General features: G+C 42.8%; 1 protein-coding gene across 5 annotated transcripts in view; it reads right to left on the reverse strand.

The window, feature by feature from the left end:
• Positions 1–22,947, reverse strand: part of AMPH (amphiphysin) — a 91,206-nt gene that overhangs the window by 17,952 nt on the left and 50,307 nt on the right. For 3 of the 5 annotated variants that reach the window (XM_083468809.1, XM_083468806.1, XM_083468808.1), the window contains exons 4-12: positions 20,157–20,251; positions 13,534–13,629; positions 11,058–11,165; positions 9,748–9,833; positions 8,831–8,906; positions 8,221–8,303; positions 5,278–5,419; positions 3,430–3,558; positions 2,454–2,561 (exon numbers count right to left, since the gene is read on the reverse strand). In XM_083468809.1, the coding sequence (XP_083324935.1) occupies positions 2,454–2,561; positions 3,430–3,558; positions 5,278–5,419; positions 8,221–8,303; positions 8,831–8,906; positions 9,748–9,833; positions 11,058–11,165; positions 13,534–13,629; positions 20,157–20,251 (923 nt within the window). Of the gene's footprint in view, positions 1–2,453; positions 2,562–3,429; positions 3,559–5,277; positions 5,420–8,220; positions 8,304–8,830; positions 8,907–9,747; positions 9,834–10,929; positions 10,954–11,057; positions 11,166–13,533; positions 13,630–20,156; positions 20,252–22,947 lie in introns of all 5 variants that reach the window. The other 2 variants (XM_083468807.1, XM_083468805.1) reach the window with 1 other exon arrangement.

Genomic DNA, 22,947 nt, shown 5'->3' on the forward strand with positions numbered 1-22,947 from the left:
AGAACTTAGTGCCAGTTCATAACATTACATTTTAAGGTATACGCCAAGATGTTTCAAGCTTTGATAAAAAATGTAATACAATTAGCACCCATTACCGCATGCTGGATTACACAGAGACACCCCAGGAGCTATGATCAACAGCAAGGCAGCTGTACAATAATGCTGTATTGTGTTTTTAATATTCAGTTGGGAGCCGCCCAGAGTGGCTGGGGAAACCCAGCCAGATGGGCGGGGTATAATTATTATTAATTATTATTATTATTATTATTATTATTATTATTATTATTATTATTTGTGCAAGGTGTGAAATGATCCTCAATCCTTAGTATACTGGGCTTCCCAAAGATCAAAAACAGGATTTCAACAGGCAACACCATATTGCCACAGCAAATTATTTAGGCCTGATTGATTGATTGATTGATTGATTGACTGATTATTTCCAAATTTGCAGGACTGCATAGGTATGTTGAGATGCACAAGGAAAGCACAAGCAAATCCTGTAACTGATTGGCAGAATTGCCAACTACTAGAGGTGCCACGCAAGACCCATTCTCCATTTGTAAGACCTCAATTGTTTAGTGTGGCAGCTCCTACACTTTGCCTACTGAGATCAAGCCGATACCATCACTGTATTCTTTTTGGTGCCTGCTAAAAACATTCCTGTTTAGACAAGCCTGCTTCAAAATTTGGGGCAATTTTAATCTGTTTTTAGTAGTATTCCAACTTTTGTATTCTTGTTCCAATTTTACTGTTTTTATCTTTTTGTAAACTGCTTTGAGGGGCTCTTTTTTTACAATCAAGAGGTGTATAAAACCTTATGAAACAAACAAATAAATTGTGACATAGTCTATTCCATTTTCTTTATGTACTAAAAACCTGCCTGCCTACACAACTGTTCTATCAGACAGAAGCTTCTCTTTGCAGTTTGTTGCAAAGCATCCAGAGTTGATTTTCAGTTTCTTAAAATAGTCCTTCACTGACTCACAAGCAAAACGGCAACTTGGATCACGTCAAACAATTTTCTGATGTGCAAAAAAGGGCAATACAGTACAACAAATTTTGACTTGTTCAGGCTTCTCAAGTTCAAGGCCTTGATTTCTTCTCCTCTGCTCATGCGTCTTATGTAAATAGCTCCTCTATATGGCCTGAGTCCAGGATCTCTTAAGGACAGTCTTCTCCTGTCTCAGCCTGTCTGTTCCTTAAGATCTTCAGGGCAGCTTCTTCTCAATGGAAGTGGAGGAGCCGGTGATTGTCATGGAGGAGAGGGCGGGTCTTCTTTGTGACTTTGTCTAAACTACAGATAACAGATTTGTTCTTCAGGAATTTCGATAACTGTTTTCCAAAGCCATCTCCATGTGCAGAGTTTTAAATATTAAAATATCATCCGTCATGTGCATCCTCTGCACTTCATAAGGATGAAAATGTGTTTGAAAAATATGAGACACTCAGCTGTCAAATGCACTTTAATCAATATCTGTCTGTCAACTCCTGTGAATGTCTAACTGCTTGAGGAGGAGTTCTAATGCTCTAATAACAGACAAGATTATTAGGGGAACTGGAATATCAGCACTGGAGTTTACTTCAAACTCTAAAGACATATACTGGAAAACAGGAGAATTTTTTTTGTCAGGAGGAGGGAGCAGGGGCAAAATAGCAAGAAGGATATAAAGAGAAAAAAAGGAGAGAGAATTCTGTCTCAGGAATATGAAGTTCTGGTATTGTAAAGCTGTTTAAATACAGAAGAGTATTAAATACAGAAGAGTTTTGTAGAAAATCAGATGGATCATTTTTACTAGGAATAATATAGACCCATCCACATGGACAGAGAAAAATACAGTAGTAACACTCATTTCAATTATGCTCTATAAGACTCAGTTTTTCCCTCCTAAAAAGTAAGGGGAAATGTGTGTGCATCTTATGGAGCGAATGTAGGCTGCGCAGCTATCCCAGAAGCCAGAACAGCAAGAGGGATCACTGCTTTCACTGCGCAGCGATCCCTCTTGCTGTTCTGGCTTCTGGGATTCAGAAAATTTTTTTCTTGTTTTCCTCCTCCAAAAACTAGGTGCGTCTTATGGTCTGGTGCATCTTATAGAGTGAAAAACACGGTATTCTTCATTGTGAGATCTGCAAAGTAGATGGCAAATTGACATTGTCATGAAGTACAGTCAGCAAGATCTGCGAACATGCGGTTTACACATCCCTTTAGAGATCATTCTAAGACGCAGTTTATATGCTATCCAGAGGAGCACAATTGCTCCCTCTTCATTGTTGCTCCCATGCCACACCCGGTCTCTGCCAATAAGTTTGGGCCAGATTGCGTGGTCGCATATTTCCCGAATTCCACATTTTCTTGGTGCCTTCATGGAACTGTGGTGCATCCACAACCCTGATTATGGGGTGGATGGCTTCATAACTGTACATATTTTAAAAAATATTTCATATAAAAAGCCTACCTGAGACATTGGTGAATGGGTTACCACAGTAGCTGCTGCATCAGGTTTAAATGGATCGAAGTCTAGGTCTAACAAAGACTCTTCTTTTTTAGCTTCAGGAACTTCATTCTGTTAGGGCGGGGGAAAACACTGAACAACCACATCTTTACAATTTTTTAAAATTTTAAACACATTTATTCAAAAGTTACAGTTCAGCTTTGTCCACTGCCATAATACCACAGAACGATTACCCAATCCTCAATCCCTCAACCACCTCTTTACAAACCATGCTTTATTGCCACCTCTCCCTCAAATGCAAGTTTATTGCTTGCATTTACAAACTGCTTTTGTATGAAAAGTATCCACAATAATGAAGATTATGTAAAACAAAATTGACAGTATAAGGAACTTAGCACGTTAGACTGTGGGCTGATCCACACTTGCCTTTCCTCCGCTCTTTTCACACTTTAAAGATCCGTGTCCAAGTGGCCCCTATTTTTGCCCCAGAGCTTTCTCTGCGAAAACCTGCTCTTTAGTGCTCTACTGGAGCAAACAGCAGTCTCTGGAAAAACAGAATTGATGTTTGCTCCGGTTGAGCACTAAAGAGCAGTTTTTTTGTGGGGAAAGCTCTGGAGCAACAAATAGCATGCTCAGAGTTTTGAAGCATGGACTTGTCCCTGGAAAGAGCAGAGTAAAAAGCAAGTGCGGCTAAGTCCTGAGACCAAATACTTTTTCTGAGCACCTGAAGAGGTTCTCGAGGACTTTTAAGCAATACTTCTCTTTCCTGTTACATAGCTGCTATGGAATCAACTCTGCAACCACTGCCAATCACATCTAGAGGGCCACAGGTTCTCCATCAGCCAAGAAATACACAGATCAACTCATTAACTCACAGCCTCAGGATTGTTGTAGGGATAAACAGGGACTATCCCAGAGACTATAACTGGGAGAGGTGTCCTGAAGCTGTTAAGGAACAGCTTTTGAGGCCCTGACTCACCTGTGAAGGAGTTGTCACATTTATTTCTGGAACAAAATTGTCATCAAATAAGCTGATGATATTCTCCTGCTGCAGTTCTTTTGTCGGTGTGAGTTTAGGTAGCGGTGGAACTGGGGGTCCTTTCCTCAGCTAAACAAACAAAAAAAAAACAATCACATTAGGAAGTGTAATCTTTAAGGCAAAGATTGAGATAATTTGTGGCAGGGATAAAATAAACACAAATCTGTCAACGTTTCAAGCCTGGGACTGATCAGCCTTGCATCATTTTGACTTTGACACCACCAAATATTCTAAAACCAAGTAGGCAAGGGGGCACCAACTTTTTGAACTGCATAGGGCACTAAAACTTGAGAGTTCGAAGCCCAGCACTGGGAAGTAGAACCGTAGGCAGAATCAATGAAAATCACCTCCCACGTTCCATTTGCAGAAGGCCCTGCAAAATGGAAGGCCCTTGCATTCATGGAATAGGCCCTTGCACAGACAAGAAGCCACCGTTGGATCTCCCTTCCTGATTTTCTACATCAGGAATGAATTGCCCATGGCCCCTCCAAATGCAGTTGAAATCCCTAACCAAGGTGGTCAGTGGTCAGAAATGATGAGTTGCAGTCCAGCAACATCCGGAGGACCAATTCTCATCACTGTTCTAGACGCCACCCCGTATGATCATTCAGTGTAGAAAAATACACTAATTTCCAAGTAACTGAACACATGACGTGGCAATTTACTTCTTTAAAGCATATCTAAAGGCATCAAAATCCCGTAAAAATATTACTGCTTGAGGGTGACAGCCTCTAAACTGTAAAATAATGACCAATCAAAGTCAATGACAATGTTTGACTCGAGGAGAGGAAAACAATGCTAGCATATTTTGCATACTCTCTAGATCTGTGCAGGTCAGAACATTATTATAAATTCCAGCTGGTTGTCCGTGCTCAACCCAGAATCTCTCCAGCTGCAATGAGCATGCTGTGCCGACACATTTCTTCCAAAGTAGCGGAGAGCCACTGACAAAAGAAATCAAATCACATTTACCCTGCAGGAAAGGAAATTATATTCCTTTTATACCAGGCGGATAAAAATAGCCATAGTAAATCCACTGTTTGGATTGAAGCCAGATGCAGTTGGCAGCCTTCAGACGTTTCACCATAGTAATTGTAATGGGGTAACAGTCCTTTTCTTTGTAATGCGATTGAAACGTTTTAGATTTCCTTTGATTTAAAAAAATGAATAAATACCCCCCAAAGTAACCAGATGTCCTTTGGCACGTTGCAGTACGGAGGGGTAAGAAAGAGATGGGCAGATCTCACTATCTCCTCTCCTTTCGACCATCCCTCACTGCTGCCAGCGCAACTATGCCAGCTTCCTTTTCTTCCTGTTTGGGCAGGGCAATTTTTCCCAAAATGGCGCCGGTGTCATCATGAGGCTTCTCCGGAGCAGCAACACCAGCACCTTGCTCAAGATGGCGCTGTCCTTGAGAAACCTTATCAGGTCCTCTAGGAACTCTGGTCCCATCATAAAGGTTCTTCCCTGACTAGCAATGGAAGTGGAAGAGCAGAAGGTCAACAAACATAGCTACCACCAGTTGGGGGCTGAGGATGGGGAACAAATGGAGAACAAAGGCCGGTAAGTGATGGGAGTCAGATTTCTAACTCTCATTTCAGGAAGTGATAAGACAAGGGCTCCCTCTGGACCCTCTTCTCCACACCAATATTTAGGTTCTAGTAATTCTGATGGAAATTAGCTGGTTGTTAACACCAAGCTTTTAGAAGAACTGGCTAATTTCATTGCTTTTGGCTGGGTTATCCCCTGCCCCCTTTTGGTATTCCATCTTAATTCTGTTCCTCCTACCTGTGAGGGAGATTTAGGCCGTGCTGGTGCTGGAGAAGGAGGAGCAGCCAATGTGTGATTGGGACTTGCTTCAGGGCTCTGCAGAGGGGATTCCTCTTCAGGCGGTGATGGAGTTTTTGCAATGCGGAGAGGACCTGAATCGCTAATAGAATGCAAACCAATATTTTATAAAACATACAATACTGTCGTTTCAACATACTGAACTGCTTTTTGGCTCCCACAAGACACACCCATGAAGTCTGCATGCTTCCGTCTACAATGTGTACATTTGGTTCATTATGTGATAGTACAATGGATTAAATCCTGGGATACCAATCCTATATTTGTCTAGATGTCTAAGATCTCTGTTTTCCAGAATTCTGAAACTTCTCATTTGTTAGAATTTTGTGTGTGTTCTCCCAAGCTCATTTGTTATCTCTTTAGGACCCAACACTGTATCTGAAAATGAGAACTAAAGTTATTTCTGAATGTCTTCAGCTATAACCAAGCTCACTACTAATTCCATCCACACTCATCTAGCAAGCGAAGGGTTTGGGATTGGAAGGGTGTGGCCTGAGAGCCTTGCGCAGAGGTGTGGTAACTAAGAGAGGAGGCAGAGGGAGAAATTGGTCTTCTTTCCTTTCACAAGTGAGAGACAAAAAATCCTCACATCTTTTCCAGGTCCTCTGTGCTTCTGAGAGGACTGGATGGAGAGGTGGATGCCTTGTTTCCTTTGCAGGAAGCACTGACAACGGAAACAGGAAACACACAGGTGTTTCTTCCAGTGTATCTGCCCTTCGTCAAAGCTTCACGCAAGTCTGGCAAGGCCTTGTCTCCTTCAAACCCAGGGCTGTATGGAGTTGGGGGTTTTCCTCACTGACAGGGCCTTTTGCAGAGAAGATCATGCCTCTCCCTTCAATCTTCTAGGAAGCATGGGGGTGTTGAGGGAGGGACAGGATCTCATGTCACTTCTGCAGATGCCATCATGTCTCAACAAGGGACATCTTTCAATATAAAAGCTATTTAAACCGTTGAGCCAGATCCTCTGTGACTACAGTTCTGTTGTCTAAATTGATGTGGCTAAAGAACAGAAATTATGGAACCCAACATCTAAGAAACATTGTGCAATCTAAGATCTATAATCTGTGAAAACTATAATGTTGTATTTTGAAGAAGCATACAGCTAATGCATTCTATAAGCATCCTACTCGGTAAGCTGACACATGGGCTTCAGCACTTCTGTGGAAAACTAAAAGAAGACATGATTGACCAGGCCTCAATCATGTTCTCTATACTAAATCAAAGTAAGATTATTCATAAGCTACGAGACACCTTAAGTGTTCACTCACCACCTCTTTCTGTGGAAATATATTTTTTTTTCAAAAAGAAAGGATGAGATATTAAAACATTCTTTCCTTTCTATTCTATTTCTCTACAACTTTTTCAATGAAGCTACAGTTCTGTAGGGCTATGCTGAATGTTCTCCAGAGAACATTGTTGGTGCAAAAGCTGGCTTTTGGAGGCAGGTGCAGCAGCTGCCTGAATCTACTCATCCACCCTCCAATTTACATTTATTCATGCCTTTTTGCTATGATTCAACATCGCTACACACAGTGGTGGAGGAACCCTCTCCGGCACCCAGGGCGGGGCAGCCCTTACGGAGTGCGCATGTGCGGCACCCCACACAAGCGCAGTCCGTACGGAATACCGCACATGCACACTCTGTATGGGCTGCCGCTCGTGCACAGTGACCGCATGGGCTGCTGCTTGCATGGCGGCTGTATGGGCTGCCTCTCGCATGTCTACCTTATGGAGTGTGCACGTGCGGCAGCCCGTACAGTCGCCATGCAAGAGGTAGCCCGTATGGACGGGGTGCGAGAGCGGCAGCCTGTATGGACACCTGTATGGACTGCGTGCACCCTCGGCCGCTCTACTGCTGGGGGGAAGCAGGGGCCATCTTGTCACCCCCTGAGTGGCACCCAGGGCGGACCACCCCCCTTCCTATGCCCCTGGCTACACAACTGCTGCTCTGGCACAATCTATCTTGTTTAATCAACCTTCTTCCTGGCTATTTGATCCCATCCAATCAGGACTCATGAAGCTGGTGCCATGATATCACATCCATTTCACAAAGCCAATTCAGAATGAGGGCAGAAAGCCTTCGAAGGCAGCTGCACTGTAAATACTAAGGCGCCCTTTCACACCTTGAAAAAAAAATCAGATGCTCTTCATGGTGTGAAAAGTATTTACGAAATGCTCTCTCCTCATTTTGGCTCAACTTGAACATTTTCTAATAGTCTGCAGCTGCCTGTGCCACAGTTACTACTATCATGGTAAACTTGCAAGCACTGTGTAGATACAGAAAGTACTTATCAAGTTTGTACAGCCATAGTTCAGAGGCTGCATGAAACTATACGGGGATGTGCAAAGAACTGAGCATTGGAACAAAGCTTGCAGACACAGAGGAGACCAAAAGGTCCCCCCTCATCTGATAAAGTGCAAGGAGTTGTGCCAAGCTCCGACTACAGCTTCAGCCAACCCCATCCAGCATGGGCAATGGCCAGGGATGGTGGGAGTTGTCATCTATCAGCAGCTGGAGGGCCACAGCTGTTTGTTACCCACACATTCTTCGAACACCTCACTAGGACTAAGGACTCTCTTCAGCCAAGGAACATGGTGGGTGAAAAAGGTTGCATTACTATAGGTGAACACCTGATCTGTTTCTGATGTAACACTACATAATTGACTGCAGCCATAGCTCTGCCAGCAACTAAAGTCTGCTTCCAACATAAAATAGGGGTTGAGGCAAAACCAGGGGAAACATTCATGTTCAACTGGGGAAAAAGAAGAAGTTATATATTCACAAACTTTGATTAATTTTGTACTGTCAAAAGTTACTGGTTGTATTATTGGATGAATGTGGCTCAGGTCATGTGCAATGTAGTTTGATAGACAATATTTTACCTGGGTGCTCCAAGAATGGTGAAGGCCTTGTCAGCATGTTGCTCTCCCAACTTTGACATCACCTCATAGAGTTTGTGGCATAGCTGAAGGGACAAAAACAGTTGTCATTTTATAACAGCTACATTAGGTAGGGTGGGGAGAACAAACTAAAAACCACATATTTGTTCCACTATGGGACTAAGTTTAGTCACCCTTTTTTTAAAAATAGGATATTATCACAGTGACACACAACACACGCAGAGTGCAAGGCTTCGCACTTAATAGTGAAGATGTGTGTTGCAAATAGTCTTGGGGTTCCCCCGGGGCCAATTATCCTAAACCCTTGCTTCTAAAAGCTCTGTCATTTCATTACCACAAGTTCATCAGGGGGCTCACAACTTAACACAGCAAACTTAAGCAGTAGACAGTGGGAAACCATTAAAAATAATTACTGCATTCTGCTAGTTTCATTCACTAATGTTAATCATAGTAAAAAGGAATCTTTTTTTGTAACAGAAAAGAAAGAGGAAGCAGGAAAAAGATTACATGTGTTCATCTTGGCACCTGCATTTTTAACCCACTTCAAAGGTGTCTGTTGAATTTCTTCCACAGCGCATTCATTATTACTCACCAAAGCTATTTCTTTGTGAAATTTGGCTTCAAGGCTGGAGATATTTTTGAATGTGTTCACATAAAAGCCAACTCGTCTAAAAGGATGACAAGGTAAAAAATGAAAAGGTTGTAAAGAGAAAGAAAAAATAATGAAATGTATTTTTTTGTCCAATGCTGTTTCCTCCTATGGCTTTGAAAGTTCCCTATGCCTTTGCAAAAGTATGCTCTGTTCCCATATGTACAGTATCCAATTTGGAAATGTCAAAAGGGACCATCTAGATATAACATATACATGGCAACAGATCTCCCCCATCACCAAATTTCCAATGTGATGTGACTTAAGGTAAACCTCCTTTAAATACAACCCCAGCACCACTTATCAATGGTGAACCCCACACCAGAGTCACGATACACCATGGACTGAATGTCAGTGATGGAAAAATGCAAGCCCAAAGTTGCCCATAGGTAGACCATTTGTAACATATGTATACTGGATCAAAGAGGGAAATCAGGTCTATGACGCATCGACTATGCTGTGGATTTGCATCTTTAGTGGATTTCCTCTAGGTTCTAGTGAGGAGCATATAAACATTCAATTTTGTCTACGAGTTTCATTTTTGGACCAAACATGCTGCATGTCTGCTAACTGGAAAAAACCCACTGCTGCAATAACTGGTTGTGTTTACTGAAGCTACACAAGTCTCATTAAAGCAGACACCCCCAACCTTGGCCCTCCAGATGTTTTGGCCGACAACTCCCATGATCCCTAGCTAACATGACCAGTGGTCAGGGATGATGGGAATTGTAATCTCAAAACATCTGGAAGGCCGAAGGTTGGGGATGCCTGCATTAAAGCATTACAAAGAGAGGACAGCCTTAGTTCTCTGGGCTTCCATGAAAAGTTGAAGGACACAAAGCACCATCTGCTATAGCTACCTTGACCATAAAGATGGCAGCTCTTCTTGCAAATCAATGTTGAAATCTTCAAACACTTTCTGTGCTTTCTGAAACTCTTCCTCTGCCTGGAAAGAAAATCAAACAGATTGGCACAAATTGGTGCAAAAACAAAAGGGCACTGGATGAAAAAGCAAACAAGTCAATTTCTGGGTGGGTTCTCCTCTGGGCTGGTAATCTTTTAAGGACAGCTGGGAAGTTGGCAGGCAGGCAAGAAATGCCTTCAACTGAGGAATCAGGTCAGAATCAGCAGCTTGACAGATGAGGTGGAACTTTCTTGGTCCATTGTATCGTTTGACCTTTCTATGGCAGCTGCAGTACTGCCTTATGGTATAGCCATCTTGTGAAGTGCAGCAGAAAGGAGGCAACATTTGCCTCTATTGCAAAGGTGCCATACAGATACAGAGAGTAATGGTCGAACTATAGGAGACATGAATTGTTACCACTGAGACCTTCTTTCCCAATGCATAGACCAGCTTTAGGGCACCTGTGGGGGTGGTGGAAGATGACTGAACTCCACCTCCTCACAGTCCTAATGTTGCTGGGTCCCACCAGCTACAAACTTGATCCTGACTGCTGCCAAGTCCCCAGCATAAGATACCTCTTGACTATGGGCTGTATCCAAAAGGTTCTACACAAAGTAGACTCACTGAAATTAACGGACCAATTACTTCCAATGGGTCTACTCTGACTAATTATGAGTTTCTGCTTCAAGGATGTTAACTAGTTTATATATATATATCCACAAGCCTATATATATATATATGGCAATTTCACACACTCGTATAATGAAGTGATGGCAGGATTTATCACACATGGCACATATCAAGAAGTATGACACCTCAATAGCGAGAAAGGGTTGCCAGTGTCACTCCAGGAGATTATGCCCATAGCCAGCGAAGGGTCAGGAGAATCCCCCAACCCCTTCTACCCCTCTGGGCCACAGGGTGCATAAAACCATTTGCACTGCACTGGAGAAGGGGAAAGCACATAAGCCAACACTGGGAACACCAATCTGGCCCTAGGGAAGGCCAGCCTTGTCTCTCTAGGCTGGTAAAAGCTCTATGGAAAAGTTATAGCTCTAGGTCATTACATGGTATGCCAACCATCCACAGCAGTCTAGCACATTCTAGATAAAGCCCATGTTTGTTTGTTTTTGCCTACCCTTTTGTTCTGTGGAGTTTGTAGCTTGGGCATTAAAAGAGAAAGAAAGAAGATTTAGCAAGCACTTCTCAAGGAGCAACTTCATACAGAAATTCTGCTGGTGGTTAGAATTTAAAGGCACGTCTTACCTTGGAAATCCTGCCTTCGTCTTTTCTCTTTGAACTCTGCAAGGCTTCCAAATGATGTCTTGCACTGTCATAGTCCACTAGCTTTCTGCTCCGCTTTGCAATACGATTCTACAAACAGTGATACCCAATCAAAACTCGCCGTTCTCCTTATGCCTCCGCATAGTTTAAGACACAGCTTTTGCGATTTTGAAACGTTCAGTCTTTTTCAAAAAACATTTGTATCTTTTTCTCCTATCACTTAAGAGCTAAGCTTCACCTACATTCTTGTTGTTTTTAACCTCAGATACTGCTGGTAAAATAAAATGCATAGCTTTCTTTCGTCAACATTTTAAAGGCTGAATTTCTAAATTCCCACATCAGATTCACTCAAAGGCATTCTAGAACATACTGCCACAAAACTTATTTAAAACTTCAAAGAGCTACCCTGAGCCTAATCTTGCGCTATGTATATTAATCAGCAAAGTGAATATTCTGTCAAAGTCAATAGATTTAGAGGGCTCCTCTGCACTAAGCAATAACAAACAAATCCCATTTTGACATATGTTTGTGGCTTAGTTAATTAATACAGTAGCCTGACATCAGCCCCAGTTGGGCCTCTCATTAAAGAGATCAGGATTCTGCCTGGAATCTGTTTTCCACAAATAGGCCATTACCTGCTACAATAAGGTACTATCAGTAGGACCCTTTCTACAGAGAGAGAGAAAAATCAATACAGCAAATACAGAGAGAAATACAGAAAAGTATAAAACAGAAATAAGCAGAAGAAGAGATTAGAAAACAATTCCAAAAAAATAAGCCCCGGCACCACGTTGGGAGCAGGGGGAAGGCAGGTTTTCAACTGTCAGCAAACAGAGTGTAAAGGTCTTTAATTTGCAGAGTTTTCCACATTCTCTAAACTTGCAGCCTGGGTTCAATAAGGAGACTTCACAGAAAAGACAAGGCAGTCAACAAGTGAAACAAAACTCCACGTACACCAATCCATACGGCAAATGCTAACATTGATGTCACACAGATGTCAAACACATGAAAAATGTATTTTCTAGTACAGTGGTACCTCTGGTTACAAATTTCATTCTTTCCAGAGGTCCGTTCTTAAGCTGAAACTATTCTTATCCTGAGACGCGCTTTCACTAATGGGGCCTCTCACTGCGCATGCGCCTCTGGCGCACGATTTCCGTTTGCATCCTGGGGCAAAGTTCGCAACCAGGAGCAGCTACTTCCAGGTTAGCGGAGGTCGCAACCTGAAGCGTTCATAACCAGAGGTACCACTGTACCAAAACTAGTTCCATGAAAGTCCTTCAGGAAAACTTTGAAAATGAACTAAAAACTTTGCTAATCCAGTTGGGCCTTTCACACCAGCCCTGCCTGCGCTATGAGATGAAGTGTCCAAGAGTACTACTCTACATAGGATGTTTGAAGTCTTATTTGGAGGAGTTTTCCATTTGAAGGGCTATCTGGTCCAAGTCTGGTTAAAAATAAGGAAGGGAGGAGATCAGAGGCCTTGAATTTCCCCTCAATAGCACCTGGAGAGCAGACGGAGCGTGCCCATAGCTCACCTGGTCACTCACTGTCTTCCCTACTACAGGGAGATGTATTTCCATGTAAATTACAGCAATTAGTTTCAAATTTAATGAAAAGGGTTGTCCTTTTTTAGTGATATGTAAGCTGTCACCATACTTTGATATCAATTTCCAAGCCTCCATCCGTGGGCCCACTGGTGAGATCACTTAGGCTGGCAGGCCTGAAGGACCGCCTCTCTCAGCAGGGGCCTCACACTTTCGCAAGTGGAAATTCCTCCAAATGAATAACAAACGGCCTTTAAATAGGATTAAAAGACCCATTTGTTTAGAACAGCCCCTGTTGCTGTTTTTTAAAGAGTATTTGTTGGATAAAGAATGAGCATTTGTTGTACCACGCTGCCTTGTGAGCTTTGACCCTTTAAAAAAGCTCTGCCTAAATTACCTTAAATAAAATAAAAATAATGAACAAGCCTTGCTTGATAGACCTAGATAACTGAAGAAATATTGGGGGGGGGGGGCTAATCGTGTTTAGTGCACCCCACTACACCTTTCACAACAGCCTTCCAAAGATGAGCCTGTATGTAATCCAGATTACAGCATACCACAAATATAGCAAAACTACCCCAGGTATCTATAGCTTTGACCCAGATCAATTTTTAGTTTTTATGGCTTGAATAACAACCGTGAGCTACTTAGAACTGGCTCACGGGGCAGAAAGGTAGGGATACTGTTACATGTGTTGGATGAACAGTGTTTTCTTCCACCCCTTTTTGACATGGAAGGCTCACAGGAAGGAAATATGTGCGTGGATACAGATATATGGGGATCTGAGCGATGCTCATGTTACGTTGTATTTGTAGTGGTGGATATGCACACAGCTGCAGACATTCCTTCCTCAACTACAATACTGCTATTGTCAACCATGTGAACTAGCCCACGCTGAGACCTTACAGTACCTTTATATCAGGAAACTGTCCCAGATATGTGTCCAAGGTCAACAACGACCCGTCGACGAGCTTTTGGTGGAAATCTTCCCAAAGTACATCACATTTCTGTAGAGAGGAAAGAAACAGGGTGAGAATACAACAGAAAGCAATTGACACCAGTAACCCAAATAAAGAATGTTAATATTGGGGGGAAAGGACATTAAAAAATCAAATACATCCTTAGTCACTTTGGATTCCATGGAATGTACTTCTGTGTCAGTGTATTTAAGATGCTTAAACTATACAGTATGCTTAACACACTGTACTTGATGACAACATGGTCACAGAGGAGGCAAATATTGTACTGCAACCTTTCCTACCTACCCCCTTTGCTGTGCATGGAACAAACGTTCAAACTTGGTATTTATCTTGACTGGAGGAATTCTGCCCCAACCAGAATTCAGACTGGAAAGCGAGGTTCCAGTTGGATGGGCCCAGGACCCACCACATCCCAGCAGGTTCTGGTTCTGTTCCAGAAACAGCAGGCAAGGTGAAGTTTGAGGCCACCCCCCAGACAGGCTGCAAAGTCATTATGCTTTGCCTGCAAGCAATGGCTAGCCCAGATATCTCCATGCCTGTGAAGAAAGACTAATTTAGCCTTCCTGAATCCAGAGCCATGCTAGGTCACCAGACTCTCAACATGTAGAACCGCTAGACCTTACTGTGCACGCCCAAGCTGCATTGAATTCTGACTTTCACAATATTAGCTGTGGTCAAATATCTGGAGAAGCAAATAGTTCATCCCTAGTGCAACAAATTGTGTGTTCGCACCCATGGATGTGTACATGCATCTATCTTTCTTTCCCACTTCTAGGATCCAATTTAATTAGAAACTAGATGATATAAAGTATGGCAGACCATTAATTTTCAACACTTACGGTACCTTAAAAAAAAATCAAATGCAAGATTAAAATTGCACTACAGAACATTCTCTTTATCTATTTTTTCATAAGGATGTAGACATTCTCTGCCGTCACATCAGCAGATAAACAAGACAATTCTTTTGCATAAACTCTGCAGCTTAGTCCTTTGTGAAACCCTCAGGGGAAACACTCATTGGCGCTCTCATGTCCACAAGCCTCTTAGCACTGATGTGATGCACCAGAGACAACAGGGCTGTGACATGGCAGATAAAAATAGCATTTTCAATTAAATTTAAAATTTGCAGATGCTGCTCAAATAAAAGGTCCTTTTCAAAATGCTGTCTAAAATTCAGCCTGTGACCCTCCTGGATTGCAACGGCGGAAAGACAAAGGAACGAATGGGTAATGGAATGAGATCATGAAGGGTGGACAGTTTATCTGAAAGCGTAGCACCAGTAGGAAAGGAAGAGAATAGGTTTTGTTGTTGGCTGGATTGCAATGTGAGGACGCGGGTGGCGCTATGGTTTAAACCAATTGAAAGGTCGGCAGTTCGAATCCCTGCGACGGGGTGAGCTCCCGTTGCTCTGTCCCAGCTCCTGCCAACCTAGCAGTCTGAAAGGACGTCAAAGTGAAGTAGATAAATAAATTCTTCTTCAGAATTAGATAATACTTTTGCCCATAAAAAGAAAGAAATAATGCAATTGCTGTTCTGCAATCCTTCTACCCCTTATGTTTTACGGTCCTGCTTCTCATAGCGAACTCAGGTGGTGAGCGCTAGCAGGATTGTGGCTAAAACAGGGCCACTGAGAGCAAGAGAGAGGTATTAGCATTGTCCAGGGGAGCCCTGAAGGGACGTGGGTGGCGCTTTGGGTTAAACCACTGAGCCTTGGGCTTGCTGATCAGAAGGTTGGCAGTTTGAATCCCCGCAGCGGGGTGAGCTCCTGTTGCTCAGTCCCTGCTCCTGCTAACCTAGCAGTTCAAAAACACATCAAAGTGCAAGTAGATAAATAGGTACCGCTCCAGCGGGAAGGTAAACGGCGTTTCCGTGCGCTGCTCTGGTTCGCCAGAAGCGGCTTAGAGTCCTGCTGGCCACATGACCCAGAAAAACTCTCTGTGAAAGCAGACAAACGCTGGCTCCCTCGGCCTATAAAGCGAGATGAGCACCACAACCCCAGAGTCATTCGCGACTGGACTTAACTGTCAGGGGTCCCTTTACTCTTTACCTTTTTTAGATTGCAATGTAAATTTACAACCCCAAATAGAAAAGGATAGTTTTTGAGGTAGAACCGAAAGGGCTCTATAGCCTGAAGGTGGGCAAGGGAAAATTGTGTTTGGGAACAGTAGCCGATTCAGATGGTCCGCCCCCGCCACTTAATGGATCCAAATGGTTTCCAGAGAGTGGTAGGGGATGTTTTATCCCATGCTGATGGCCTTTCAGCTGATTCCCTGGTGGCCCGCTGGAATGTGGAGTTAACCAGGGCTATTGACTGTTTGGCTCCGAAGCGCCCTCTCCGATTGCATGGAGCCCGGACAGCCCCTTGGTTTTCCCCAGAGCTGAGGGTGATGAAACAATCGTTGAGACGGCTAGAGTACCAGTGGCGGATAACCCATTCTGAATCTGACCAGACACGGGTTAGAGCTCAATGTCGAGCCTACCATGTGGCGATAGCGACGGCGAAGAAGACTTTCTTCACCGCCTCTATTGCATCTGCGGAAAACAGCAGCCGGAGACTCTTTCAGACTCTTTCCTTCTGGCGGTTCCCTCACTGCGAGAAGCCAAGTTACAGGGAACCAGGCAGAGGGCCTTCTCAGTAGTGGCGCCCGCCCTGTGGAATGCCCTCCCACCAGATGTCAAAGAGAAGAACAACTACCAGGCTTTTAGAAGACACCTGAAGGCAGCCCTGTTTCGGGAAGCTTTTAATGTTTGATGTATTAGAGTATTTTAATATATATTTTTGGAAGCCGCCCAGAGTGGCTGGGGAAGCCCAGCCAGATGGGCGGGGTACAAATAATAAATTGTTATTGTTGTTGTTGTTGTTGTTGTTGTTGTTGTTGTTGTTGTTGCCTTTGGGTATAGAGTCTCAGATCTCGGATTCACAATCAAGCATCATCAGAGTATAGTAATAATATTTAGCATTCATTAGTGGTGTGCCACCGCTTGCTCTGCTTGCCAACCCCTGCCATTCCACCCACATGAACCGCTTCCCACCCCTTGCTAGTGTCTTTCTGCCACACATTGCAACTTTTAAGAACCCTTTTCATTTTCTGCCCAGTTATGAAGCCACCATCTCCTCTGTCCAGATCCTTTCATACCCGTGCTTTTATTCATTCATCTTCAGACTCCACCCAGACTCCTCCCTTCTTGCAACCCCCTTTGCACCCCCATTTTCACCTTCACTATTTGAGCACAAAGTGATCTGGCAGCAGGCTGAATATGAGGAGCAAAGGAGAGAAAAGCAGGGGGTGATGAAACCAAGACTCTGTGCCCGTTCTATGGGATGGATGGTGATAAATACGATTAAGTAAAATATAAGGATTGTCCAGGAGACTCTGCAGGGTGTTTATGTGATTCCTTCCAAGTGACCTTGATATTTGTTGCAGGGAAGACTACTTGTTTATTCAGGAAAAGGCATTCAGGCCTCTTAATTTACAGGGAACTTCCAAGATTTTGATTTATGTAGAACTTGTCTCTGTAAAATGATGGAAAACCACAGAGATTGGTGTTAATGTGCTCTGATCTAGTAATCGGTGCCACTCTGAGCACCACTGTGATTAAACATTGTACTGTAGTGGAATTTATTTCCTCAGCAACGATTAATAGATTGTAGTAATAACTCACGGCTGACAATTAAAGCAGGAGGCAGGCTCCAAATGAGCTGAACTCTGTGGCATCCGCCATCCACCATGGTCTTTGCTTATAGTATAACCCACACCTCAGAGTTGCTAGAAAATAGACTTCAAGGTTACTGTTTGCATCAGGAATGCAGAGAAGGGAAGAGGGGAAATCAGCATTGCTGTACTGCAGGGGCTCTTAATCTTTTACAGAGTGAGGTTTTTTTCCCCTCCTCCCTGTCTGCATAGGCTGGTTTTGGAAATTAAGATTTGTTGCAGACCTTAGTGTGAGTGTACTGTAGTGGCCAAAAACATGAGAGCCAGTGTGGTGCGGTGGTTTGTGTTGGGCTAGGACAGCGGAGACCCAGGATCAAATCCTGCTCAGCCAGGAAGCACACTGGGTGAACCTGGGACAGTCACTATCTCTCAGCCTAGCCCACCTCACAGGGTTGTTGGGAGGATAAAATGGGGGAACGGCGAGAACTGTGTGTGGCACATTGAGCTCATTGGAGGAAAGGTGTAGGAGTATAAATGTAATAAATTAAATGAATGAATGTTGGGAAATCCCTTATTCACATTTTATTCTTTTATAAATAGCAATTAGATCCTGTCTTTACTACAAGCAGCTTGGAAACCAGGTTTTACACTTGCTGAATAACGTCACTAGAGCTATACCTTCCTTGGTGGCCAAATTTCTTTTTTTAGCTTTTAAGCGTCGCAAGATTATAATTGACTGTATTGATATGGGGCTATCTGTTTAGCCCATTTTAGTGTTGGCTAAGTTCTAAAATTTTCCTGGAGCTTTTAACTGTGTATTGACAAATGTACTTTTTTTCTGACTGACGGTCGAATAAAAGGTTGATGATGATACTACAAGCAGCTCTGCCATCCATGGTTCTCCCTGACTGGTTTTATCCTCATAACAATCCCAGACTTAGTCTGATAGTTTAACCATTACACAAAGAGGCCTCTACTTTGAACTCCTTGGCAGCCCATAGGCCCAAGCTAATCTATCCCTCCAGCCTCATGTCTACAATATGGAAATAATAATAATAATAATAATAATAATAATAATAATAATAATAATAATTTTTTATTTATACCCTGCCCTTCCCGGTTCAGAAAACTGGGCTCAGGGTGGTTAACAACAAATTTAAAACACCTGTTTGATGCAACAAAAAGCAGCATAAAATACAGTATAAAATGTGTTATGTATGCTACAACAGCAGCAAGAATACTTATTGCAAGGTATTGGAAGACACAAGATTTACCCACCCTGGAAGAATGGCAGATGAAAGTGATGGACTATATGACATTAGCTGAGATGACTGGCAGAATCCGTGATCAGGGAAAGGAGACGGCGGAAGAAGAATGGAAGAAATTCAAGATCTACCTTAAGGACTATTATAAACTTGATGAATGTTAGAATGTCGAGGTTTGAGTAAGAAAGGGATGCAGCGATATAAGACTAGGTTGAAGAAAAGACTAAGAGGACAGAGGACTGACAGATATATTCAGAGTTGCTAAAAACTTTTGGACATTGGGATGCAGAAAGGGGAGGTATGGGGAAGTCTGAGAAACACGGTTTATGAAAAAAAGGTTATGAAATTATACGTGTTTGTATGTCTTTTTATATGTTTGTATTGTCTTAAAAATTTTGTAAAATCAATAAAAAATTTATTAAAAAAAATAAAAATAAAACGTGAATAACAATAAATTCAGAATTCAAAAAACAATTTAGGGGGGAAATCCATCCAACAAACTTTAGATGATCACCAGGGCTAGCTGGCTAAATTAGCCCTACTTGGGCCAGCAAGGAGACCAGGGGAGAATTAGCTGTGGGATCCCAGAGCGGGTAATCTTCATAAAAAGGGCCTCTGTCTTCACACCAAGGAAAGCAGTGCCCAACCAGGTGATAACAGAATAAATGATGCAAGGAGGGAGCTGCAGTCCAAGATAGGAAAAGAGGTGGTAAGGGAAAAATTAGCTACTTTAAATGAATTCAAATCTCCAAGGCCTGATGAGTTGTATCCAATGGTACTAATGGAGCCTCTATAATCTTTGAGAATTCCTAAACAACAGGTGATGTCCCTGCAGACTGAAGGTGGGCAAATGTTGTCCCCATCTTCAAAAAGGAAGGAGAAGAAAACCTGGGTAACTACCAACCAGTCAGCTTGATGTCGATACAAGGAAAGGTCCTATAAGAGTTAATTAAACAGTTGGCCTGTGAGCACTTAGGAAAGGATGCTGTGATTACTAAGACCCAGCATACGTCTCTCAAAAACAAGTCACACCAAACAAATCTCTTATTCTCCTTTTGATGGTGCTACAAACTTGGTGGATCAGGGGAATGCTGTGGACATAGTGTATCTTGATTTCAGTAAGGTTTTTGACGAAGTCCCCCATGGACAAGGTTACTGTTAAATGGATTTGTACCTGGTTGACTGACCAAATCCAAAGAGTGCTTGCTAATGGTTTCTCATCATCTCACTAAACATCAGGAAGGACTTTCTGATGATAAGAGCTGTTTCACTGTGGGATGGACTCCTTCAGAAGGTGATGGACTCTCCCTCATTTGAGGTTTTTAAGCAGAGGTTGAATGACCAGCTGTCATGGGTGCTTTAGTTGAGATTCCTGCATTGTAGGACATTGGACTAGATGACCCTCAGGGTCCCTTCCAATTCTATGATTCTATGAAAATGATTTTGTCCTACCGCAACTAGCCAGATGTTGGGTTAAAACAGTTATTTTGGAAATGGATGGGATCACCAACCATCATCTTGATTTCATTCATCATTAGGGATATTTTCCCTGGTATTTTATTATGTTTTTAGCCACCTTGGGGCTTTTCCTTACACAGAACAGTGGAGCTATAAGGTTAAATAAATAAATTCTTACCTCTCCAACCACTTTTACATCTTCTCGGCCATACCAGTCAGGCTCGTATACTTCATGTAGAGACTCTGTAAGTTTCTTTGAAGCTTCTTGCATGCCTGAAATTTATGAGCACAGAGAACCCATTGTTGACAACTGCTGATGTCACAAATGGACTATGATTTCATCTAGCTTAGCAACTGCCATTGCTGAAGTCAATAAGTATGTGAATTTTGTATATATGGAATAAGGTTAAAGATCAACCTCTGTTTATCATTCATTTATTTAAATCATCATCATTATCACAGTTGAGCATAAATTTCTACTAAAATTAGCAATAGCTTAGTAAAAATAAACTGGTGTGGGTTTTTTGTTTGTTCCCTGCCTAATCTTTAACATTTCTAGTGTATCTGTTTTGTCTTAAAAATATCTCAAGAAAAAATGAGTCAGCTTTGATAAAAATTTCACTTCTTTTAAACAACCCCCCTCCCCCTTTTTTACAGGAAACTTTACTGAATTTGATGTTTTGTGTGCCACGAGTGTGGAGACTTCAGATGATCTCAAAACCTGGTTATAATCAGGGAGCAGAAACAGGGAACCAGGGTAACATCAATAGCCCTCCTTTTAACGGAGAACTAGAAAGGAATAATAGATGGGAGTTGTTAGTCCAAAACACCGGCAAGGCACTCGGTTGGAAAAAGATGCTATAAGGTATTGTAGGGATAATGGCTGGCACAGAACAGAACTTAGGGTGGAGCTACATCTTACAAGGGATATAGCAGGCATAGGCAAACTCGGCCCTCCAGATGTTTTGGGACTACAACTCCCATCATCCCTAGCTTACAGGACCAGTGGTCAGGGATGATGGCAGTTGTAGTCCCAAAACATCTGGAGGGCTGAGTTTGCCTATGCCTGGGATATAGGTTTGGGCTTGGGAATCAGAGGTGGGAACACTGTTTCTCTTTTAGTGCTAATATGAGGAGGGGGTGGCACATGCTGGGGGAAACCAGCAGCTTGAAAGGGCTGCTTTACCCTTCCCTAGGGTGCCGAGATGCAAAAGAGGCACCTCTCATAGTTCAACAGAAGAGGGAACGTCAGCAGCTATAGCTTGCGTGACCTGCTGCACCTGCTGATATTTGCTCTCCTACACAACTCCTAAAGGTGCAGAAAGCCTTGTCTTCTTTTTACTGGGTCTTGCACAGACTCCTTGAGGCTATGTCAAAATAGGTTTGTTCCCCATCCAGGTTCTAAACAAGAAAGAAGGTAGCTGGGGGAGAAAAGGCCTTGAACAGAGTCATTTGCATGGGAAAACTGGCAAGCACAGGATTCTTTCCCATACAAGAATTTGGGAACATGTGGTTGCTGAGTTAATGCATAGTTCCAGCCTCACACGGTACACTTCAAAGAAGGTTTAAGGAGGAAGTTTGGCATATGCCCCAATTGCCCCCACTAGTTACAACATTTCACTACTTTAGCACGGGGATGGGCTAGAATGCCACCAATCAGAGTGTCTTTTTTATTCAGTTCGCCCTCACCTGCCCCTCCATCACAGACTGGGGGCTCACAGAATTAGCACAACGTAAACTGGCACTAACTATTGGCGCCTGTCTCCTAGGGATCCTGGGAATTAAACTTATGTGACAGACATCAGACCTGTGTTCACATGGCAGTTTTGTTCCATTTCCCCGATATTTCCCTAACTGTTGATTTCTGCGAATTTAGTGTCTGTGTTATTTGCTTCCAGAAAAAAATCCATTTGTAAATAACAGAAATGAGAACTAAACTGAAAAATGATGTCTCCACCATTTTGCTTTCAAGTCTACGAATAACTGTCTGTGCATGGTCACAGAGAAGTTATAATTTGTTAAAGATAATTTATTGCAGAATTACATAGAGAGCTTTCTCCCCTTCCATAATGAATGCAGCTGAGTATACCAAACTAGGGTGGTTTTCACCATGCTTTTCTCCCCAGGAAGGATCCATTTTCCACATTGTGCAATCAGTGCAGGTAGCACAAACAGAAATGAGAAAGCATGACTGAGCATAAATGAACTATCGTAGAGCTCTTCAGTTGCTTAAAACACACACACAATCAAACAAACACACACACGCATGACAAAAGCAATGTTCATCCTGACCTATTCTGAGCAAGTACTCTTCAACCCTGAGGAGAATGAACCTACAACAATGAAATGGAAAATGTATTGACTTTTATAGGTTTACAATATGGGCGGTCCTCATGCAATGGTCTCTAGCAGTGGTGGACTTTGGGCTTTAAAATGTCAGTTGCGCCCTCTGTGACGCTAAAATTTGTTGGCAACTCGCTGTTGCAGCGTCCCATTCAGCTTATCACCCCCCCCCCTAAATCCGCCTCTGTCTCTGGGATGGAATGGAGCTTTTAATGTGGAGAATGCACAAATCATTGCTAAGATTTGTGTAGGTATGACAGCCTTTTCCAAGCTACGGTGACCATGTATTGAGAGCCTCATTTCAATCCTCAATGCGAAGGCATGTTTAGCCTGGAGAAGAGGAGGTTAAGGGGTGATATGATAGCCATGTTCAAATATATAAAAGGATGTCACATAGAGGAGGGAGAAAGGTTGTTTTCTGCTGCTCCAGAGAAGCGGACACGGAGCAATGGATCCAAACTACAAGAAAGAAGATTCCACCGAAACATTAGGAAGAACTTCCTGACAGTAAGAGCTGTTTGACAGTGGAATTTGCTGCCAAGGAGTGTGGTGGAGTCTCCTACTTTGGAGGTCTTTAAGCAGAGGCTTGACAACCATATGTCAGGAGTGCTCTGATGGTGTTTCCT

The sequence above is a fragment of the Podarcis liolepis genome, assembly GCF_965112155.1.
Source record: "Podarcis liolepis genome assembly, chromosome: 12".
Lineage (NCBI taxonomy): Eukaryota > Metazoa > Chordata > Lepidosauria > Squamata > Lacertidae > Podarcis > Podarcis liolepis.